The 23,865-nt window shown below is 36.4% G+C and overlaps 3 protein-coding genes and 1 long non-coding RNA gene across 8 annotated transcripts in view; 1 reads left to right on the forward strand and 3 right to left on the reverse strand.

Annotated features, from left to right (window-relative positions):
• Nucleotides 1-415: 415 nt before the first annotated feature.
• Nucleotides 416-12,438, reverse strand: spns1 (spinster homolog 1 (Drosophila)). 2 transcript variants are annotated; one of them, XM_048208348.1, is made up of 13 exons: nt 12,171-12,438; nt 10,531-10,746; nt 9,519-9,584; nt 9,300-9,436; nt 8,973-9,124; nt 7,422-7,488; nt 7,075-7,217; nt 5,737-5,889; nt 5,374-5,563; nt 5,142-5,207; nt 4,699-4,797; nt 4,435-4,603; nt 416-1,448 (listed from the first exon to the last, which is right to left on the reverse strand). In XM_048208348.1, exons 2-13 carry the CDS (start codon nt 10,742-10,744, stop codon nt 1,378-1,380), a joined length of 1,527 nt encoding a protein of 508 aa, XP_048064305.1. In that variant the 5' UTR covers nt 10,745-10,746; nt 12,171-12,438; the 3' UTR covers nt 416-1,377. The 2 variants fall into 2 exon arrangements, with proteins under 2 accessions (XP_048064305.1, XP_048064296.1); XM_048208339.1 differs by having other exon boundaries at nt 10,531-10,749; nt 12,171-12,437.
• A 967-nt stretch (nt 12,439-13,405) lies between these two features.
• Nucleotides 13,406-18,234, reverse strand: LOC125278958 (nuclear factor of activated T cells 2 interacting protein). The gene is made up of 9 exons (XM_048208403.1): nt 18,100-18,234; nt 17,394-17,522; nt 17,183-17,237; nt 15,931-16,042; nt 14,945-15,028; nt 14,578-14,833; nt 14,268-14,412; nt 13,996-14,105; nt 13,406-13,889 (listed from the first exon to the last, which is right to left on the reverse strand). Exons 1-9 carry the CDS (start codon nt 18,109-18,111, stop codon nt 13,728-13,730), a joined length of 1,065 nt encoding a protein of 354 aa, XP_048064360.1. The 5' UTR covers nt 18,112-18,234; the 3' UTR covers nt 13,406-13,727.
• LOC125279022 lies at nt 17,548-20,649 on the forward strand. Its single transcript, XR_007187297.1, has 2 exons — nt 17,548-17,734; nt 19,417-20,649. It is a non-coding gene; the product is annotated as an uncharacterized LOC125279022 (long non-coding RNA).
• The window catches only part of sgf29 (SAGA complex associated factor 29), a 33,097-nt gene continuing 28,365 nt past the window's right edge, over nt 19,134-23,865 (reverse strand). For 3 of the 4 annotated variants that reach the window (XM_048208423.1, XM_048208430.1, XM_048208439.1), the window contains 9 exons: nt 22,722-22,801; nt 22,531-22,606; nt 22,333-22,405; nt 21,145-21,209; nt 20,927-21,056; nt 20,665-20,811; nt 20,516-20,551; nt 19,747-19,909; nt 19,134-19,508 (listed from right to left, as the gene is read on the reverse strand). In XM_048208423.1, coding sequence (XP_048064380.1) covers nt 19,392-19,508; nt 19,747-19,909; nt 20,516-20,551; nt 20,665-20,811; nt 20,927-21,056; nt 21,145-21,209; nt 22,333-22,405; nt 22,531-22,606; nt 22,722-22,796 — 882 coding nt within the window. In that variant the 5' untranslated portion in view covers nt 22,797-22,801 and the 3' untranslated portion in view covers nt 19,134-19,391. Of the gene's footprint in view, nt 19,509-19,746; nt 19,910-20,515; nt 20,552-20,664; nt 20,812-20,926; nt 21,057-21,144; nt 21,210-22,332; nt 22,406-22,530; nt 22,607-22,721; nt 22,802-23,119; nt 23,309-23,865 lie in introns of those variants that run through there. The other variant, XM_048208415.1, reaches the window with a different exon arrangement.

The raw sequence follows: 23,865 nt of genomic DNA on the forward strand, positions 1-23,865 counted from the left end.
TGTAGCCTACACAAACAATTGACTGGAATGACATATAGGTACAAGTATATTCTCGCAGGCACAACAACATCCACCAAATGTTCCACTGCACAGACAATGCATGTTTCGATTCAGGCTCTTCAGTTTTCATAATTCATTCACGAGAATAATTTTTCACAGCAAATTTACCAAACAGGCTTGCATCTCTATATCCCACCTACAAACAGGAAACCACAGCAACTGAAAAACCTTATGATCATCGTTGTTGCCACTGCAGAGAGAAAGAAGAGAACGCAAACATGCAAGAGACAGAGAGAAAGATATAAAGAAGTAAAAAGACTCGCCATTATTAAGACATGTTGTAAGGAGAAATAAAGAGGGTAACTAATTTAAATCAAGTTTTAACACACACAAAAAAAATTCAGAAAGACACAAATAAGATTACGTTTCTAATTTAATATTTAAAAAAAAGTTACAAAACAAGATTAGCAAGCAAGTTTGCAAATTATGTCAAACGTTTTGTCTGGAAAACCAGCACAGCAGAGGGAATGAGCTAAAAACTGCCTTCATTTAAAAACAAAAAATAATTACAGTTTAAGACAGTTAAAATGGCATATTAAAACATGCCATGAACCAGGCCATTGCAACAAATATATGTAACAATATTATTTAAGAAAAAAAAAATATCATCAAATTAATTAATATATGAATCATGCCATTGTAGTGTTAGTTTTTTGTGTCCCTTGTAAAAGACTGAAAGCTGTAGTATGGAAGAAACATATTAAAATGACAGGAAAGACTGAAGTTTGTAAAGGCAGAACACAGACAGGCTCAGTCCGATTCTGCTTGTTTTTAGTCACAGTCCAGTTGATAAAAACAAATGCAACAGCTGTTTGATAATACCTTGGTTTTAGCTAAATGACCTAGACAAATATTTGAAAAATCAATTCAGATGCCCTCCAATTAAAAGGTCTAAAATGTAATTTACATTACTTGAAATGTAAAACACAGCTCGATGAGCTTTAATTAAAGATAAAGAAACATCCCAACATATAACTTCTTTCCATGTCCCATGTGTTACCCGTGTGCCTCTGTGTCCTCCCATAGGACTCCTCCAGATGGAGTGCAGAATGCTGATGGCACATCTTCCAGGTAAGATGTTCCTGATTTTTTTGTTAGTTCATAATGTTCCCAAATCAATATTGGTGTTAAGGATATAAACAAAAAATATAAGCATAATAAATTACTATAAAACTCCATATTGTGGAGATAGTCCAATCAGAGATTACTTTTCTCATACTGCTCCAGGATTGGCTGCTGATGACACTGGCTCTCTCTGCCAAAGCCAATCAGAATGTTGTTCCCAGTGTTGAAAAGCATCCAAATCCTTGCGTCATCTCAAATTAAAACACTTGACACTGTTACTTTAGTGGACCTGCCTCTCTTTGGAACAACAATTGGTGCGTCATCTGGAAAATAAAGAGACACATCAGTATATTAGATTTTTAAAGTGTCTGTAATAATGACACTAAAAAAAAAAATCAGCATGTGAATAAGAATTAATAAAATATAAAGAGGGGGAAAAAATTATATTCACAGCTTGATGTCTGTGAACTGCATTTGTGCTCTCAATAGTTAACTAAAACCATTAAAAAAATGTTACCTGAAATCAAATAAATGTGAACTAAAATAAAATAAAAATAAAATATTAAAATTCAAGCTAGTCGCTTTTTATTTAGTATAACTAAATACTCATTTAGGTGTAAATTTTTATTTAGTATAATACTAGAATAAATAAAATAAAAAAAATACAAAAAGAAAATTAAAAATATAAATACATAAAAACTAATTCCAACTATTCATAAAAATAATAGTATCTCAATGATACTGAAACAACAATGCTGTCAGATAACTGACTCACTGACTGACACCTAATTAAAACAATAATACTAAATGTTAATGCTAAAAGGTAAAAAAAACAACAACTTTATTTTCCAGAGTAACTTTGTGTACAGAGGTATGCCAGGAGAGAATCATCCACAACCTCAAATAAAATGACTCTATATACAGGTGCTGGTCATATAATTAGAATATCATCAAAAAGTTGATTTATTTCACTAATTCCATTCAAAAAGTGAAACTTGTATATTATATTCATTCATTACACACAGACTAATATATTTCAAATGTTTATATCTTTTAATTTTGATGATTATAACTGACAACTAAGGAAAATCCCAAATTCAGTATCTCAGAAAATTAGAACATTACTTAAGACCAATACAAAGAAAGGATTTTTAGAAATCTTGGCCAACTGAAAAGTATGAACATGAAAAGTATGAGCATGTACAGCACTCAATAATTAGTTGGGGCTCCTTTTGCCTGAATTACTGCAGCAATGCGGCGTGGCATGGAGTCGATCAGTCTGGGCACTGCTCAGGTGTTATGAGAGCCCAGGTTGCTCTGATAGTGGCCTTCAGCTCTTCTGCATTGGGTCTGGCATATCGCATCTTCCTCTTCACAATACCCATAGATTTTCTATGCGGTTAAGGTCAGGCAAGTTTGCTGGCCAATTAAGAACAGGGATACCATGGTCCTTAAACCAGGTACTGGTAGCTTTGGCACTGTGTGCAGGTGCCAAGTCCTGTTGGAAAATGAAATCTGCATCTCTATAAAGTTGGTCAGCAGCAGGAAGCATGAAGTGCTCTAAAACTTCCTGGTATACGGCTGCGTTGACCTTGGACCTCAGAAAACACAGTGGACCAGCATCAGCAGATGACACCCCAAACCATCACTGACTGTGGAAACTTTACACTGGACCTCAAGCAACGTGGATTGTGTGCCTCTCCTCTCTTCCTCCAGACTCTGGGACCCTGATTTCCAAAGGAAATGCAAAATTTACTTTCATCAGAGAACATAACTTTGGACCACTCAGCAGCAGTCCAGTCCTTTTTGTCTTTAGCCCAGGCGAGATGCTTCTGACACTGTCTTTTGTTCAAGAGTGGCTTGACACAAGGAATGCAACAGCTGAAACCCATGTCTCGCATACGTCTGTGCGTAGTGGTTCTTGAAGCACTGACTCCAGCTGCAGTCCACTCTTTGTGAAGCTCCCCCACATTTTTGAATGGGTTTTGTTTCACGATCCTCTCCAGGGTGCGGTTATCTCTATTGCTTGTACACTTTTTTCTACCACATCTTTTCCTTCCCTTCGCCTCTCTATTAATGTGCTTGGACACAGAGCTCTGTGAACAGCCAGCCTCTTTTGCAATGACATTTGTGTCTTGCCCTCCTTGTGCAAGGTGTCAATGTTCATCTTTTGGACAACTGTCAAGTCAGCAGTCTTCCCCATGATTGTGTAGCCTACAGAACTAGACTGAGAGACCATTTAAAGGCCTTTGCAGGTGTTTTGAGTTAATTAGCTGATTAGAGTGTGGCACCAGGTGTCTTCAATATTGAACCTTTTCACAATATTCTAATTTTCTGAGATACTGAACTTGGGATTTTCCTTAGTTGTCAGTTATAATCATCAAAATTAAAAGAAATAAACATTTGAAATATATCAGTCTGTATGTAATGAATGAATATAATATACAAGTTTCACTTTTTGAATGGAATTAGTGAAATAAATCAACTTTTTGATGATATTCTAATTATATGACCAGCACCTGTAAAGTATCTGATCAGAGAACATGGAAGTTGAAGGAAAATATTCAGTGGTTGAAAACTGCTAAAACAACTTTTACTGTGCATACAAATGCAAATCTGAACAAATAATAAAGCATACAAAATGCTAGCAGGTACTGTGCCAAATTCTGTGACCTACCAAATTATGCATAGCAGGTGCTGTAGTGAGCTAATGCTAACCCTAATCCTAACACTACCATCACTACCTTATGTGTACCGTCACATAATTCAATAACACCAGCTCCAGGAGAGAGTGAGACAGAGAAACATATCATGTATCATATCGTACAAGGTGTAAAGTATTTAAATTGACATATCAAATAGTAGAAAATGTGTATGATGCACTACTTTACTCTCATTCACTTCACAGACTCATTATTGTGTAGTTATTTTAGAGGTTTTTGCAGCCATATTCCCTGGCTCACCCGTTATCCAGCAAACACATTGAGTGACTGTGTCTGCCGAATATTTTTCCTATTATTCAATAAAATTTGTTATTTGTTTTGGCTTCAGGCACATCCCAAGTATTTAACCGTGAATGTTTCTTTGAAAATGGCTTCCTTTAAATGTAGAATAATAATGATGTATTATTAATGATGTAACAATTGATAAATCAAATCACCCCTTTGGAAAATACACAGAATAAATAAATTAATAATCAAAAATAAAATTAATAATTTGGATAAGAATGTCCTGAAAATACCAAATCCATTGGACATTGGAAAGGCCTCTAATCTAAGAGAAGACTGGGATGTCAGAGATATCACTCACCAGAGGGGACGTAGTTCTCAGCCAGTTGGCGGTCTTTCTCAATGAAGAGGGCCGTAGCAAGGAAGAAAGCTCCGCCCCCCACGGCCACGAAGGAGCACAGCAGGAGTGACATCTGAAGTGAACGAAACTCCCACATGTATGAGTCTGACTGCTTTATCGAGTCTGACACCTAATGGGGGGAAAAAACAGACCACATAAAACCTTAAATGTCTTTTCAAAAGAACTTTAAAAAGGTTTTTCTGTGCATTTGTAAGATTGACGTACCACTCCTATGAGGTAAGGGCTAACAGCGTCACCCAGCAAGTGTGAGAGCACAATCTGAAATGCTTCTGCGGTGGAGCGACGTGTGGGGATCACGACATACTGAAAGAAAGAGAGAGAAAGAAGGACATCAAGAAAGAGACCTCACGTTATTCCAAACAAATAATAGTTACTGATTGGGAATTTTTTTTTTTTTTTTTTGGTATTTTCAATATTTTAATCCCACTATATTAGAAGACTTTGAATATAGTGTCTTTTTAAAGTTCGTAGTCTGTGGACATTATGAACAATATGTCATTGAATGGCAATAACTGTGTAACGTTTCTTCAAACAAGTCTTAACTTTGTGTTTCATAGAAAAAACAAACAAAAAAACAACAGTATCCAAGTTTGCAAAGACCCAAGGGTGAGTGAATAATGTAATAAATGGGAGGAAGGGCAACTCACCAGTAGGATATCTGCAACAATGGCCCAATTCATAGACAGGAATGTCTCACCCAGGAAGATAAAGACCTGATGAAAACACAAAATAGTCAACCACCATTATGGTCAGCATAAAACTGCCCTACATTCAACAACACCACTGCGGTCAATAAAAAAAAAAACTGAAAACATTTCCTGGAAAAAAAGAGCTTTCAGATAAAACTGGGTCAGAGAAGAGGTCAAATGAGTGACTTACATATGTAGCTGCAGTGCTAGCCTGGGCAAACATGATGGACAGGTAGAGAAAGGGAGCAGCGAGGAGGAGTCCAGCAGCACAGACTAGTGGATCAGCTCGAGGGGTTCTCGTCCTCAGCTTCTTGCTGGCCTGCACTCCACTCGCTACGCCCAGGATGCCCGTCACAACTGTGATGCCGCCAAATATCAGACTACGGAGCAGAAGATTTACTAGTGTATGTTCTTAACAGAAGAATATTTACAATACAGCATGTGCAAATGCAGTACTCTAAATGGCATCGTCAGTACCATAATACTACAAGACATCAGTCATGATGTGTATCTTTAGAGAGAGAGAGATGTTGTGTGTATGAGGGTCTGCTACCTGTCAGAGTTGTCACAGGGATCTTTTACACACGGCTGTTTCACTCCAGTGAAGACGCCCGCTCTGAATAAAAAGGCAGGGGCCCACAGGGCCAGTGATCCTGTCACAAAGGCCACAGCCGTGAAGCCAAATGTGGACAGAACAAAACTTGGACTGAAAAAAAGAAAAAACAAGAGGAAGATGGAGAAAGACATTTAGTTCAGGAAAGAATCAAGCAGTCAATGCAAATCCCACAAAAAGTAGCTCAAGAATCACATACATCACTTTTTCGACTTCTTTATATATTATATATATTTATATTCACTATGTGGACTCAGTGGAACTAAAATATTTGAACGAAAAAAAAAAAAAACTATCAGTGTTTTCTAAACACTGGCAGTTTAGTTCGAAACGGGCCATGGTTTGTATGAAAAATCGCTAATGTGAAAGCTGTCGTTTGAATCCGGGTGCGCACCGGGGTACTGAACCCGAGACTACCTGAAGGAGGTGGTCTGAGCTCGGTTGCACTCGAACTGTGGCGCGGTTCACGTAAATATGAAAGCAACTCGGACTCAGGTGCGCACTTGTTCAGGAAGTAAACTAACCTGCGCATGTGTTTTGGCCAATTATAATGTATTTACTTCAATAAAACATGATAGTATTGATAATTTACTTTGGATTTTAGCAGGAGTGAGCCTGCAGTGTATTCATGTTTTGCGAGTGCAATCAGAGCGGCAAATAAAAGGCAATCAGTTGTCTCCTCAAAATAGTCTGTTTGCAAGCAGTGGAAAACCGTCACATACAGTAAACCCAAATGTTGTTTACTCTGCTGCACATAATAGCACCAAATTAATAAAAAAACACAATTTACTGACCCACGTTCTGTTTTGTCTGACGTAAGATGAACGCAAACTCACCAGGGTTCAACAGAATCTAGTTTAGTGTGAAACCAGACCAATGCTGCGGGGGGCATTGGGAACAATCCCGGGCTTGGATCGCAGCAAACAAGCCCAATGTGAAAGCCCCCTTTGTGTATGCACAATGAAAATCAATGGGTTGTTTCAGTTGTTTCAGCCCCACTGACTAAATGCTAAAGCTATAGCTTTATGATAAAAATTACCCTGATATCTGAAAAAAAAAAAAAAAAAAAAAAGTGTGTTTGCAGGCGATTAGATATTTTTTAAATCGATCATATCAGAGGCTGCAGTGGTGTCAGCAATAATTAATAACTGAAGAAAAAACCCTCAGTAGGGTCAAGCAGCATTATCAGATATTTAAAAATTCCCTGCGTGACATCTAAAGCAAAAATCATGACTTATAAATGATGCTTTAAGGCAACATGAGCTCTCAGTGACTCACTTCCTGCAGAGCGCTTTCATGTCCGTTATCCAGCTGGTTCTCTGCAGCGTGTGCTCCGGACGAGCTTCAATCGCACCGCGCTTCGGTTCCTGAACCACAAAGAACAAGAGGATCACAGCCAACAGCCCCAGACCAGGGGTCACCTAAGAAAGAGAAACAAACAAAAAAAGAGAAAACAAAAAAGACAGAGAGAGAGAAAGAAAGTGAAAATAAGGGGAGGAAAATTACAGAGAACTGTTATCATATTTAATCTCCAAGTGTGATTTTGTGGTGAAAGCAGCAAGCATGTATTTTGTAAAGCACCCATAGACAGATAAACAGTAAATGGTTTGGTGCTGCTGACGTACCCGAAGAGCCCAGTGCCAATCCTTAGCCACATGATTCACCTCTGAGCCCACGATATAACCCAGACCACTGAGGAAAGAAAGGCCAGCAGATTTTAATGAGAAGCAGGATGAAGTCTGGTTCACACTGCAGCTTATGCTGGCAGAAAACTGCCCATTTAGACAGGAAGTGGATGTCTGATTGACATATAAATTAAGTTACCAAACACAGTTAGATCTAAGATGGTGTTTAGGACCGCGTAAATTTGCAGTCGGACGTACTCTAAAGTTTGGGGTAAGATTTTTTTTTTTTTTAAAGAATTTAATAATTTTATTCAGGAAATACATTAAATTGATCAAAAGTAGCAGTAAAGACATTTATAATTTTACCAAAAAAAAAACAAAAAAAAATAAATAATCAAAATCAAAGTAAGATTTTGATAAGATTTTAATAAGAAATGTTTCTTGAGTGTCAAATCATCATATTAGAATGATTACCGAAGGGTCATATGACACTGAAAATTCAGCTTTGCATCACAGGATTAAAAAACATTTCAAAATATATTAAAATAGAAAACAGTTATTTTAAATTGTAATAATATTTCACAACATTACTGCTTACAAATAATTGCTGAATTTAAATTAAAACTTATTTTAATAAATATTTACAGAAAAAACAAGCCTGTCAGTAGATGTTGGAAATATTTTAGCGATATATCAATATATTTAAAGTTAAAAATTTTAAATAAAGTGGAATTAGAGACAGGTTTTTCTTCTGTGATGTACATCCGTGTACATCAACAGACTTTTGGAAAAAAAAAAGCTTGCCGTCAATCGTAAAAAAGGTTTAAGTAGACTAAATGATTGGAGAAGTCCATCATACGTCATCAGAGAGTCTGTCGTTTCACCAGAAGACTTAAGTTATGGCATTTTGATTAAAAATCAACATAAAAATGAAACATGCATGGATGAATTATTTACAGAAAGATCAATAAAATGCATTTAGAAAATAGATGAATGTTTATTTCATGCCGACTTTAATCATTTAACAAATCCAGTTGACTCATTCGTCCTCAGAAGTCCTCGAGTGTAGCAGCCTGGAAGCTTATAAATGCAACTTCATTTCCAGGTGTGAAAAAAACTGATAATGCAACTGCGTGCGACAGAGTGTGATAATGTAACCATGCTGTGAATGTGCATAGAGCTAAAGTGTGAATAACCTAAACACCAGCATTTCGATTGGCAGTTCTGTGTGTGTCTGTGTGTGTGTGTTCTTGTATACATGGTTTGAGGACACAAATGTGTATAATGAGATGGGTTTTACAACATAAACATGGTTATGAGCACACTTATTGTGTCCTTGTAAACTAAATGGCTTAAAAAACATACTAAACTGTGGTTTTTGAAATTCAAAATGCAGACAGTTTTCATGTGATGGGTAGGTTTAGGGGTAGGGGTAGCGTAGGGGGACAGAATGTACTGTTTGTACAATATAAAAACAATTACGTCTATGGACAGTCCCCGTAAACCACATATACAAGTATGTGTGCGTGTGTTCGTGATGCGCGGTCACACCTGCCCACTGGGATTGCAAAGTAGAACACAGACAGCATGTTGGTCCTCTTCTCTTTGACAAACAGATCAGCGATAATGGTGGGAGCGATGGTGGAGTAACTGGCCTCTCCAACTCCCACTAGCCCTCGCGTCAACAGCAAAGCCCAGAAATACTGAGAGAAGATTTATCCTATTAGTTTTCTCTACAAATCACACTTTAAAACATATATACTCTTCAGGATATGAGACAGAGTCAGAGATTGAAAAGTATTGCTTTGAAACAAAGTCTTTAAGTAAAATGATATTCAAATACAGGGGTGAGGTTTAACACGTTCGTGTTAGACTTACGTCTTTGCCAATGAAGGAGCTGGCAAGTGTCACTAGGCACCAGAAGAAAATACCCACACTCATGATCAGCTTCCTGTTATACCTGTCGCCCAGGTATCCGAACACAGGAGCCAAGAACATGTAGCTGCAGATGAAGACTGAAGGGCAATAAAGAATTAAACAATGCGGATGAAAAAATAATATAATAAAATGGATATTACATGGTATGAATCTGCTCACCTGTCTGAAGTAGCCCTGATTTTCCATCACTAATGCTGAAGAAACGCTCAATGTCTGGAAGTACACCTGTAAGAGAGGAAGGTTATTATCACAGCTTTATTACTGACCAATTCAATCCGTATGATATGTTTTGCAGAATAAAACGAAGTCAGTTTTTTATAAATCATCAAACAGTCATTGGCAACAAGAAATCTCTTTTTGCTTTGCAACAAGGTCTCTATTACTGATAGCAAAACCATGTTTATTAACCTCATAAGAGCAGTGTTATTGTTAAACAAAACTATTAAAAATCGTTTTCATTAATTGAAATAAAGTTAAAATAAAATAATCATGTGAAAAGTGATGAAGAGAGAAATGTTGCAAAAAAAAAAAAAAAAAAAAAACCTGAAGACAATGGGCATTGAAATATATGTGTGTGGTGCACAATTTTGATAAATAATATATGAACGTAAATGTTTAGGATGGATTTAGACAGTAATTAAGAATTTCTGCATATCAATAAAAGAAAATTAGTGCCCCAAACCTAAGCAACTTATTTACACGACTGACAACTAACTTTAAGTACTAAAATTACTAAATAAATACATTTAATTAAATGTATTTATTTAGTTTAATTAAATGTATTTATTTATTTATTAAACTAAAACTAAACAGAAATATTAAAAATGCCACAATGACATAACAAAATCACTAAAACTTGAAAATATAAAAAACTAGAATTAAAATATAAAAATAAATTAAATGAAAAAATAAACAGTTTATAAATAATACTAACATAACTGCATCAGAAAAAACATAAAAACTGAATATGAATTAGTGATGTGATTTAGAAGTTATCTGATTCAAAAAGAACAACCCAGACTAGTATAATCTTACATCTTACAAAGTGCGTTATAATGGCGTATATGGGTGTTCGTGCTTCATGTCTTTGTCTTGTGCATTTGATCTGGATGAAAAGGAGCCAGCATTGTCTAGCAGCACTGATGCGCTGAAATCTAATAGCACTGGTTACCTGCCACAGTGAATCTGTCCATATAGTTCAGCAAGTTGATGTAGCAGAGTACAATCACAGTCAGTATAGCTCTCTTATCAGACACTCCACTGGCAGGCTCATCCTCCTCCTCCTCAGGCTTAGGTGAACCCACCCCATTGTCCGCCAGCCCCTCCCCCTCATAATCATCTGAGAAGAAGGGTGTGGTGTCTGCAGAAACATCTGTCCGTGACATCACTGCTGCAGAAAAACAAAACCAAACAAAAAAGATGACACAAACCAAAAGTTGCCACTACAAATCAAAGTCTTAGCAATAATATTGCAAATCTACAAACTTCCCTAAATCACGGTTGGTTTGGTCTACCACAATCACTTCCTGATGGGAAGCAAAACCATTAAAAGTAGCCTACTGTGTTAAATGCTCAAGAGCAAAAAAGACCAAAGTCTACTACTGATTACACAAAGATTATTGATCACATTCTAATCTCAACCTCACATGAGGATGTACAATGGGATTCAAAAGGCTTGTGAAAATGCTTCTAATTTGCATTAAAAAAAAAAATTTCATAAATGATAAATGAATGAATGAAATGAAAAATTGCTGACATTAAAAGTGTGTATTTGCATATTAATGACCATGAAATAGTGCAGAATCAGATTTTTTTCCCACTTTCTGAAAATGTTTACTTTTTTTTTTTTAATTTACAAAATTATATAATGATTTATTTCTGGGTTTAAATTACATTTTAAATGTGGACTTAGACTTTTGATCCCCACTGTTACTTTTGTGTGAGATAATCCATTTAAAATATAGACACATAAGATGAGGAATACTGCCAAAGAGCTTTTCTAGAATATATTCCACTGATACAGATGTCAGGAATTATATTTATAATCTAGTTTGTCAGGAGTGTAGTTTAGATACACAAGGAAGACACATGGAGAGGGAAGTAGGCACTAGCTCGTGATGCGAATTAATCTCACCACAATGTCATGTGAATACAATGAAGAAGAAAAAAAAATGCTGCAAGAAAACTCAATGGGCATAGAGAGCTTTGCATGCGTGGATGATTTTGATTTTGAGTAATATATGAACATAAATTTTTAGGTTTAAAGCTCTCTAGGTTTAGGTTTGGCTGTTTAAAACGGTAAATAAATTAAATTTAGTGCCCAAACTTAAATAACGTGTGTGGGATAACATGAAAGAAGAATCTTTATATACATTCAGCTGAATCAAACCAAAGCTGAACCGGTTTTTGCTGACTGATGATATCTGATGCCTGGTGTTGACCAATACTAGTCTATATGTACAGACATGAAGCGGGTTAAGCAACATATTCCACTGACAGCAACACACACACACACACACACACACACACACACACACACACACACACACACACACACACAAACGGGGTATTTCATTTGATTACTATAGAAAAGGCACAGAAAACACACCCGGAGTTTCCACAACATTGGAAAAAAAACATTAAATCACAAAAACATTCAAGCAAACATTCAATCACAAAAGTAAGAAAGAACCTTTCATTCAACATAGCTGACATGCAAATCACAAAACCTATATAAAAGAGCGATATGAACTCTCTCCCATCTGATCCATCCGAGACTTTGTTTACTGATCTGTAAACACTGTTGTTTACCTGGAAAATGCAAAGCGACGTCAGAAGCGTCCTCGACGTTCTCCTTCTGGACGCTGTTGGGCTCCCTCCGAGTTGTCAAGATGTTTCAGGATCTTTACCTCACCTCTTGTGTGAACATTTTTGAGAGTCTCGAAGCGAACTGTGCAGCTGACAGACTTACAGTTTGATTCGGATCTACAAGCTCAGCGCGACGCCATATTGGAATGACGCAGTACTTCCGCTACACAGTCATGTGAGCGCTCCGCTCCCCCTCCCCCGACCCCGACTGCTGTCAACACATCATTTTCACCCTCCCTGTGCTATTTTGAAAGATTAAAAATAAAGATATAATATAAAAAACAAGTAAATATTTTTAATAGCACTTAAAGTGCTATTCCACTAGCACTTTAATTCATTTTCCCCCGGTTTCACAGACAAGGCTTAAGCTAGTCCTAGACTAAAATGCATGTTTGAGCTGTTTTAACTAAAAGTAAATTGCACTGACAAATCTTAAAATATGTTAGAGCCATTGTTTTGTCTCAAGATGCACACCAGTAATTTTTTTATTCTAGTGAACATCTATAAAAGCTACTTAAATGCCCTAATTGAACTACAAGGCCTAATCCTGGCTCAGGCTCAGCCCTGTCTGTGAAACTGGGCCTTTATGTATTTGTAATTCTGTGACCGTGAATAGATAATGATTTATAAATGATTAAAAAACGTATTCTTCCGCACTTTATGCAAATTACTTTAAGACAAAAGATGTTAACAAAATCACTAGTGAATCTGAGTATTTCATTAGTCTCTACTTTTTGTTCTAATGAATGCTGGCGCTTTATCAGCACAAACAAATGTAGAGCAGTGAATAATTGTTTGAGCTGATCAATGACCCGAGATAACGAGTTCACGTGAGTGTGAAGTTAACATTTGCTGCGCTTAATTCAGCTTGTAGCTGGGTCATAAACCGTCTGTAAAATGATAAAATACCCCACATGCCCCTGTAGTTAATTCCTAAGCTTCCTCATCAAATATTTGATATATTCACACTCAAATGGCAAATATACTGGCTTATTTACAGCTACTTCTGCATGTGACGTTGACTTCGTTTTTATAGGTAACAGCTGTAATTGTTTAAGTGATTTCTTTCAAATTATAAATGTAATTATTTGACATAAATTGGTGTGATATTGTGTCTAAGTTTTTAATAAATAGTAAAAAACCAATTCCAGCGACACAAGTACTGCATACAACAGAAACATCTTACAAATTTGTCCTTTTATTATATTCCTTTCAATCAAGTAAATTATTTTCATTAAAAAAAATCAACTTTTAAATAAATCTGTTGTATATACACAATGTAAAATGGATTTTATATTGTTTTTGCATGTCCTCAAACATAAGTCAAATGAATGCTGTTCATGAAACCTACAAAAATATTTGTCAGTGGTCTGTTATTCAGCACAAGTGATGAGGTCTAAACAAACATCTGACATCCTTTACAAATCTTTTTCTTCCTCCTTGCATACAATGGTGCTGTAAAAGTACAAAACTCCCAACAACATCGATAGTTGCCAACGTTCAGGACCAGACTTCAATGACGTCACCATCCTCCATCTCTAGTTCAGCTGGTGTCTGATCATGTGTGACCCTTGACCCATCAAAGAGGAATTTAGCCTTCCATCTAGCACTGGCAGCCAAACCAGAGACATACTGAGACAGGATGGACCCTAGAGGAGCATCCTTTAAAAAAAAAAAAGAGAAAAGAACAATAATAGTTGAGCACCATTTCCTTTACAGAAACTCAAGGTGCACAAAGCGCAAGAAGAACATCCAAAAAGACATGGACCTTTTGTATGGAATACTCCTGCACAGACGCTTTCTCTTTGCCTTGCAGGCGCACAGTAATGAAATCACGTTTGTCACTCTCTTCTTGTTTATTCTCTGTTACTACACAATCTGGAAGAGACAAAAAGGAGTTGCATGAAGGTTGCAGGATGTGCCATTTATAGAATGTTTTCATTTAAAACATTCAAAAGGATCCATTACAAAACAATGGAATAAATGCACCGTAATGCATGCTAATGAATTCAGCTCAAAATTCCCACTGTTTTCCATTACCAATAATGTCAGCTATGCCGAGACCCAGCTCACTGACGGACGAGTGAATAGGAAGATCGATATCTTTCTTTAATAACAGAATTTGGCTGGGTGTGACATTGAGTTTGATGGCCAGCTGCTCCACAGCTTTTCTCAAAGGAGCCGTCTGCAATCGAAAAACACCTACATTTAATGACAGTCCAAGTCAAATATGAAAACATTAATTTGCCAGCTTAAATAAAAAGGTAACTATGTTTATATACATTTTATATAACAAACAAATATGGCTCAAATAACTTTCGAAGTAAACAAACATGTTTATTCCACCTACAGAGAGTATCGGGATTTTGTACAACTCTGTTCGGCAGCGGAATTTTAGCGAAATTTCTCGCGCAGAGTCTCTGCCTTCAGTATTCGGGGGAAGTCTTCTTTTCCGTTTGCTGCCAGAAGAAATGATGATGATGTCATCATCGTCGTCATAGTCATTGACAGGAGATGGAGAGTTTCTGTACTCAGTGACAGGTTCTTGGGGCTCAGGAGACAGACACACAAGAGAGCCGATCGCATCCAGTTTCCTGTTGATTTCTCTAGTACAGAGATGGAGAACAAGAGAATGTCAAACATGTTCACTCATCTCTGGCCTTACTAGGTGTTCATTTCGTTACTTCTAATATTGCTATTCATTTGATGTCACTCACCGGATTTTCTGATTTGCTCGTCTGCTCCGTTTCACTGGTGGACTGCATGGTGGTGGGGGTGGAGAGGGAGAACGAAGGATTTCCCTGAAGTTGAGAAAGATGGTTAGATGAAAGGACACAGCTAATCAGTCAGCTGATTAATTGACTGTTTGCAAAGGCCCGCCCCTTTTAGTTACTGTTGCTATGTCCGACAAGCCATGCCGGTCTCTCGCCACACTTCATGTTCTCACGCAGTAAAAAATACATCGCGGAGCAAAGAGGACACTGATAACGCTTCGACAGACAAGACAGAGTTACTTTTGATATGAAACAAAGTCTCAAATTTTGTCATTTTTAAAGAAGTTTAAACAATAAATACCATTTTGTGGCTCTTTAATGTGTTGTGACAGATCGCTGTAGTGTCTCAGTTCAAGCGGCTCGTGAACCGATCATCTCTTCTGACTAGTTCATTTATCGCATCAAATAAACATGAATGAACATCAGAAGGAATGTTGTTTCAATCGCGGAAAGACATCATTTTTCAAGTTCATCTACGTTAATCTGCTAACTCCCCTGACTGCTTTGTCGGACAAAATGGCAGATTTGGCGTTATGATTGGTTAGATCGCCTGTCAATCAAACTCCTGCCGAAGGGTCAATTGACCTGGTTATAGGTACATTCACCTCATGTGGTAAATACTGTTATTACGAGATTCCAACTTGTAAAAAGCGTCCACGTCTTCATAGAACTCATAATTACAACTCCGACTTGAACCACTTGACAGCTTTACCACCTGACTGCTGCAGATTAATTTAGAAACACATAATTCCAACAGCTCAGAGTAGAATGTCATGTGCTATCATCTCAAAATTACAGTAATTACGACATGGCGTGAATGCAGCATATGATTCATTTTGATGTTGTCACAAAAACAATTAACATTTATCTTCAAGGTCATAATTACTCACTTTTTATTTCCCGAGGTAAACACTAAAGTCAGTACTTACTGAGCTTCACTCTGTTCTGGCTCCTCCTCTGAGCCACTCAAATCAATGCTGATTGGCCGTTTCTCTGCACGTGGTGGGGAAGGAGACCAAAGAGGACCACCCTTTTCCTCATCTAGTATGGTAAATAAAAACAGTGAGGATGCCATTGGATTACTTCTACTAACAAAACGATAAATATCCATTGTAAAGAGTCTACAAGTAAGAGTTTGGGGTTGGTAAGATTTTTTAAAGGTCCCGTTCTTCGTGATCCCATGTTTCAAACTTTAGTTAGTGTGTAATGTTGTTGTTAGAGTATAAATAAAATCTGTAAAATTTTAAAGCTCAAAGTTCAATGCCAAGCGAGATATTTTATATTTATAAAACAGTTTTTTGACTAACCTCCGCCCACAGGAATACACAAGAGTTGCGTTTGTAGAGTGTGTTTGTCGCCATGTCGTCGGGTAAAATTAAAGACATGTTTACAATAACACTGAGCGTGTGCATCTCCACGTTATGGTAAGAGGCGTGACCTTTCCGGGCAAGGTTCGCTAAACTGCTGTCGAATCACAACACAGGAACCGCTGGCACAATCAGAACTCGTTACGTATTTCTGAAGGAGGGACTTCATAGAACAAGGAAGTCATCAGCCCGTTTTTATGACCGTGGAAACAGCGGTATACAGATAAGTAAATTATGTGAAAAATACTGTGTTTTTTTACACGCGAAACATGAACACATGTTATATTGCACACTATAAACACAATCAAAGCTTCAAAAAACCACGAAAAATGGGACCTTTAATGTTTTTGAAAGTAATCTCTTATGATCATTAACACTGCATTTATCTGATCAAAATATACAGTAAAACAGTAATATTGTGATTTTTACATTTTAAAAGAACTGTAACAGTAATTTTTACGTATTTTTACATTTTAAAAGAACTGTTTTCTATTTTAATATATTTTAAAATGTAATTTATTCCTGTGATGGCAAAGCTGAATTTTCAGCATCAATACTCCAGTCTTCAGTGTCACATGATCCTTCAGAAATTATTGTGATATGATGAACTGGTGCTCAAGAGCCATTTCTTTCAATATCATAGCTGAGAACAGTTATGCTGCTTGATTTTATTTTTAATAGTGATCCTTTCTTGATTCTTTGATCAATAGAAAGTTTTTAAAAAAAACTCAACCCAAATTTTTGAACGTTAGTGTATAAAGTGATTTCCTTGAATACATAAGCACCATTAACAGTGGTCTGTAAGTTGTGATACCTGTGAGACTGGTGTTTTTGAAGGTTTTCGGATTCAGATTTAAGGAGCGGTTAACCTAAAACACAATAACATAACACGTGAATCACCTTTTAGTCGATTTTTGCACCTTGCACCACATCTAGCCGTATTATAAAACATGTGGTAAAGGTCATGAACTATATTATTTCCAGTAATCAATGACTTTGACAGTAAGCAGGCAAGATACACCCACCTTGTTGGAGTAAACAGGCACGTTTGTGATGGATGAGGCGTCGATGATGCGGCGGCGTTTGGGAGGATGTTGTTTTGGAGGGTCTGATACAGGAACACTCGCATCCCCGTCACTGTCTGATAACGTTACCTGGAATAAGGAGAACAAGGCAACATGTTTCCCATATTATCTCATTTTGGGTCTCTATAGATTGAAATAGATTTAGGTTACAGATTTAGGTTCGCGAAATAACAAATGTGTTTGTTCTTGCACTGAATACAGATATCGAAACTGCTCGGTAAATCTGATAACACAATGTTTAAAGGACCTGAGCATTATTAATAACTCCAAATGCGGCTGAGGTAAGTGAATTTAGGGTTTTTTAATGTAAATATGAACGTATACAATCTAAAACCAGTACTAAATAATGTTGTTGTAACTTCTCTGTAAGTGCAGCAAACATGAGGCTAAAACTTGCAGATTTACTTGAATAAAACCACTGAAAGTGGTTCACTCTTTCTATGTTATTGTTAACGTCACATTCATCTATATGACAACTGATTAGCCAGCGTGCTATTGCACAACAGGACAGTTAGAGAGTAAATATTCAGATAGTTTTCTGGTAATAACTGTTCAAACGTTGTCTCCATGTAAAAAGTACAGAGTAGCAATAATAACTCTTTAAATGTAATCCAGAATAAATGTTATTCAATATATTTTATCTTACCATTTCAGCCATAGCCCGTTTCCGCGCGCTCACTCCCGACCGTGCGCGTTCTAGTCGAGTCGTCGTGACATCACATAGCCAGGCTGGTTACTCTCACTGCGTAGTGTGTATTTTATTACATATTCTCACCCATTTGAACGCTTCGTTCTTATATTGAAGAGGTGAATATTTAAAATTTAGTAGGGTAGGGTGATTTATATAACTTTAAAACAGAAAATAAGACGGAAATTACTTGAAGGATTAGTTCACTTTCAAATAAAATTTTCCTGATAATTTACTCACCCCCATGTCATTCAAGATGTCCATGTCTTTCTTTCTTCAGTCGAAAAGAAATTAAGGGTTTTGATTAAAACATTCCAGGATTTTTCTCCTTATAGTGGACTTTAATGGAGCCCAGATGGTTGAAGGTCAAAATTTACAGTTTCAGTGCAGCTTCAAAGGGCTTTAAACGATACCAGACGAGGAATAAGGGTCTTATCTAGAGAAACAATCGGTCATTTTCTACAAAAATACAACTGTATATGCTTTATAAACACAAATTATCGGCTTGCACGTGCTTCCGCTTTCCGTATTCTTCAAAACGTTTACGCTGTATGTCCTACTACGCCTTCCCTATTCTACTTACGGAAAAAACGGAACTGCCGCCGTGTTCGTTCCGTAAGTTGAATAGCACATCCCTGACAGCAACATAGTGTTGGCCCAGATCCGGCCCACATCTGGTCCGCGTGTAATCCACATGTACCAGATGTGGGCCGGATATGGGCCAACACTATGTTGCTGTCTGGGCGCAAGCCGATCATTTGTGTTTATAAAGCAAATACAGTTGTATCAGGATTGGTGTAATTTTCATTTTCAAAAATCTAACGCATCACGAGGAACAAGGATGTAATAAAATATTCAAAATGAATATGAGAAAACAAACGCAAGTATGATTTGCAGCCCTGGATATGTGTGGCATTATAGCCCTTTTAAAGATCCATTTTTAACATTTAAAAACGTGTATCACTTTGCCAATATAAATTACAGACAATAGATTTGTGTGCCTTTCATTCACGTGTAAAGGGTTTATTACTTTAGCACAATTCACTTGCAGTTGGTCTCTTTGCATCAAGATCCACAAAAACATCATACAAAAGATGTAGTATAAAACATTACCAACAGTATATACATGGTAACAGAAAAAGTGTGGTAAAAGCACATAAAAACAGAATGGATGCTCAATATCCTGTTTTTAATCACAACAATCATGCAGGGTGTTTTTGCAAATAATGTCCCATTATTGCATATTTCTGTCACTTCTTTTTGTTCTCTTTGCAGGCCACTACATATCGCTGGGCGACGTTGAGAGGTGGAGAATAGCCATCGGCGTAAGATGTATCCTCAAACAGAACGGAGTAGTCATCCTGGGGCTGGAAAAGAAGTGAGATGTGTCAAATTGTATGGAAATTATTCTTCTACTCATTTATAATTGGTCTTGTGATGCCATAAAACCCATAATAAAGAAATATTCTAACAGACTAACAACATGAATCCCATGAGGGTTTAGAGAAGCATCTTTACAAATAGTGATAGCATCTTCAACATAAGCATCTCTTATCCTACATTTCAATCAGTCGTTTAACTCTTTTCATTCTTGTTTCCGCTCACCCGATGTGGCGGCGTGTGGATCAGAGCTCTGTAAAAGCAAGTGGTCTGTGGATAGAGGGCTAGCACCAGCTGATCTTTACTGAACAGAGCCTCCGGGTCAGTCTCTGGGTTTGCTTTCCACTGTGGGAGAGGAATGATTCTTCTCCGACTCAACGTGTGTCTCCTGAATAAAAGAGAATATGAAACAGTGAAAAAATGAGGAACAACAAACAGGTCGCAGTTTGTTTTAAAGCACTCCTGGAATTATACTTCTGTTCAAAAGATTGGGGATGGTTGAATTTTTTTATGTTTTTGAAAAAAAAAAAAAAAAAAAAAAAAAGTCTCAAGTTTCACCAAGGCCATTTCAGTAAAACGGTAATAATGTGAAGTATTATTACAATTTAAAATGTAACTTATTCCTGTGATGCAAAGCTGATTTTTCAGCATCATTACTCCAGTCTTCAGTGTCACATGATCCTTCAGAAATCATTCTAATATGCTGATTTGATGCTCAAAAACAAAAAAATTCTTATTATTATCAATGTTGAAAACAGATGTGTGGCTTAATTTTTTTTTGTGGAGATCATAGTGCATTTTTTAGGACTCTTAGATGAATAGAAAGTTCAAAAAGAGCAGCATTTATTTGAAATAGAAGTCTTTTGTAAATAAAATGTCTCTGCTGTTACTTTTGATAATTAATGTGTATTTGCTGAATAAAAAAAAACTTTTGAACAGTAATGTATCAATTTAGATGTGGGTGAAAATTATTGAAAAATGGCATTGTACTTACTCTTTACCCTCTTCATCAATGTCATCCACTTCATACCTGATAAAAGATAACATTATGATGTTACATTATCATTTCACACAATCATGTTTTAAAGCTACAGGTGAATATAAATAAACAGATCAACTGGAGATCAACTGGTAGATGATTACTTGTTGGTGGAGTGATTGTAGCTGACGACTTCTGCAAGAATCCACTGTTCATCACCATCCACGGCCTTCACACGTGCCGCCACCTTGTCTCCCTGCTTAGCCACATAGTCACTGCTTGCTGGTATAGCGCCACACAGTGGCGGTGGACTGAAGGAGAAGGACAGAATTGAATGAATCATTTTGACTCAAAATTCACTGAATAAATGACCATTTCTAAAACAAAGAGAACATAGGAGATAAAGCAGGAGACTCTGAATGGTACCTCTCGCCAGGTTTGCCAATCCAGAGAGGAAGGGTCATGGCTGACTGTTGTAACAGGGTCATCAGGACACCTCTGCGCATGGTCTTTCTCGGTGGGTCGGTGTCGCTGTACACTCCTGCCATCCTGGCAGCTGCAGAAAGAGATGAGGTCGATTAGCTTCCACAACTGTCCAAATGCATGCAGATGCACAAGTTTACAATCTAACATCCCAGACTTACCAATCCTTCTCTCCTCCAAAAGGGATTTAATTTCGGCAATCTTGTCAAGTGCCAGACGAAGTATACTGTGGGATGGATGCAGATAAATCTAATCATTTACGCTGTAAAGCCTGACATATAAAATAATATCTTGAAATGAAACAGTTTATTGAAACTTTAGAAAAAAAAATGTTTTTGAGCTTCATATTTGATACAGCAGGTATAAAATATGATACATAAGAATATGGAGCTCATACTTGAAGAAAAAAAAACCTTTTTTATTCAGAGGCCCAAACTGAGCAAAAATATGCTGATACTTATATGACCAAAAAGTAAGATGAAATTCTGCTAGCTTGTAATGTAAATCAATGAGATCTACTTACATTAAAAGCATATAGATATTATTTGTCACTCTACATCTTTCAATAATGTCTGAATAAGGTAAATTATTTAAAATATTAAATTTTTAATTTAAATTTTTTCTATTTAAAAGGTAAATTTAAATGCTTAGTTTTATGATCAAAGCTCTAGTTTTTGATGTAGGGGCAAAATATATAATGTAATGCAATACATTGATGAGAGATGTACAAATAAACATTCCTCAAAATCCTCATTTAATACTCACATTTTAACATGATTTTTCAATTATTCAAACATGATTAACATGATTTTTCAATTATTTAAAAGTATGAATTATTAAGTAAACCTAAGTTGCTTCAGTCCAATAAATGTTCATATTACTAACAATACTAACAAAATATCTGTAAATATTTCACAGCAAAAAAAAAAAAAAAAAAACACATGTCAGCAAAATGTATGTAGCAGATTGTGTAAAGCAGGTTCTTTAGCAAAGTTTTGATCATGCTGATAATTTGGAGTCTTTAGAAATTTGAGTATCAAACATGATACTATAGGCTTTATAGGGTTAATAATGTTCAAAAAGTCTGTAATTCCAGTCAGCAGACATTTTAAAGCTTTGGGCAAAATTACCACAAGATGGGGCTATATAACCAGTAACCACAAGATGTTTCTGTTTAAATGAAAAACAAATAGTCAACACTGAAACACATAATGTCAGGAACAGATCATCCGATGAATCATCTTGTGATCTTTAAGTATTTCTTACAGTGAAAATGCATCCTTTGCATTAAAGTTAAGTGGTGCTACAAGGGAAACCAAATGCAGCAACATTTATTCACGTCAACTTACCCACATTCAGCCTCTGCATCAGCTTTAGCTGTAGTGTAAAGACCCCTCAGCTTTGTCCTATAATATGGAGAAGCTGAGGAGGAAGATATGAGTAGTTTTACTATGGAACAGAGGTATCAGACAAGAATTAAGATTCAAATATACAAAAAAGTTAAAAAGTTCTCATTTTAGACAATGCAATAGGAAATCATGCCTTACTCTTATTTTCTGTCTGCATCCTTTCATGTGTTTTCTGGATGTTGAGAAGGTTGTGCTCACTTCTTGATCGCTCTTCCTGTGTTTTTAAGGGAGGTTAGAGTATAAACACTGGGTGCAGGCAAAGAGTGTTTCCCAAAGCATATAAACCCAAACTACAGTGATCATGCATGAGAAACAGTTCTAGTGCTTACCTGAGTTTGCTTTATCAGCTGATGCAGTTCATTCAGCAACTCTGCGATTTTGGTGTCTGCTGACACTAAAGCCATTGTATCTGCAAGAAAAAAAAAAGTTATTTCAGTTAGAATTATGTGTGTTTAGTGTTTATGTATGCATTTATGTGTGTTTTTCATTGTTTCACAAAATCACGTTTTTACAGTTTAATTAAAACATACAGCATCACCACGCACAATGTTCAAAGCACAGATAATGTTGCTATAATGCAATAATTCTAATAACAATGCATGTAGGTTTGATTTAGGTGTTTTATTTAGCTCAAATCCACATACATCATAGAGCGCCATGGATTGGATAGATCTCAGTTCACACCCTCCGCGCGCACACAGATAAACAAGAAAAGCGTGAATCTCACCTTCAAACACAAAGTTTTGCGATGCTCTCCGGATTCACCGTGTGTGCTAGTACACGAACTATGATCGAAAAACATTTATTTATTAAACTTTTGCTTTCCTTAACTAATTTTAAGGTTTGTTTTCGCTTTGCATTGACTGGTTAGCTCTGTAGCTAGGCCTCGTACGGAAACATTGACGGGACAAACTTCATGGCATGTTTTCAAAACGCCTTATTGAAAAAGAACTACTGTGGACTTTGTCAATGTTTTAGAGTGACAAATAATTAGTCTACTATTAATGGTTAATCATATTGATAAATGGATATTTCTAAAATATATCTTACTGTTACTTCAATATATCGCCACTATTATTGAATTTAAGGCACATTACATAGCCTAAGATAATGTGCCACAAATGATAGGTTATCTTCATCATTATCATCATATTAACCTACATATTTGGCTAGTTAGGTTTAACTAAGGTTAAGTTTAAATTTAGAATTTACACTTTTTGATCAGGCTGTCGTTGGGGTTGTTCTTAAAATGTTTCTTTATATTTAATTTTTATATATGTAGCTATTCAATGTTTTATTATTGCTGTAGCTGGACAATAACACAATTTTCTTTAAGAATTATGTACCAGTTATCACTGTAAAGCTGCTTTGACACAATCTGCATTGTAAAAAGCGCTATATAAATAAAGGTGACTTGACTTGACTGTATTTTTTTTATTTTATTTTATTTTTTTTATTCATTATTGTTATCTT

The sequence above is a fragment of the Megalobrama amblycephala genome, linkage group LG1 (assembly GCF_018812025.1).
Source record: "Megalobrama amblycephala isolate DHTTF-2021 linkage group LG1, ASM1881202v1, whole genome shotgun sequence".
Lineage (NCBI taxonomy): Eukaryota > Metazoa > Chordata > Actinopteri > Cypriniformes > Xenocyprididae > Megalobrama > Megalobrama amblycephala.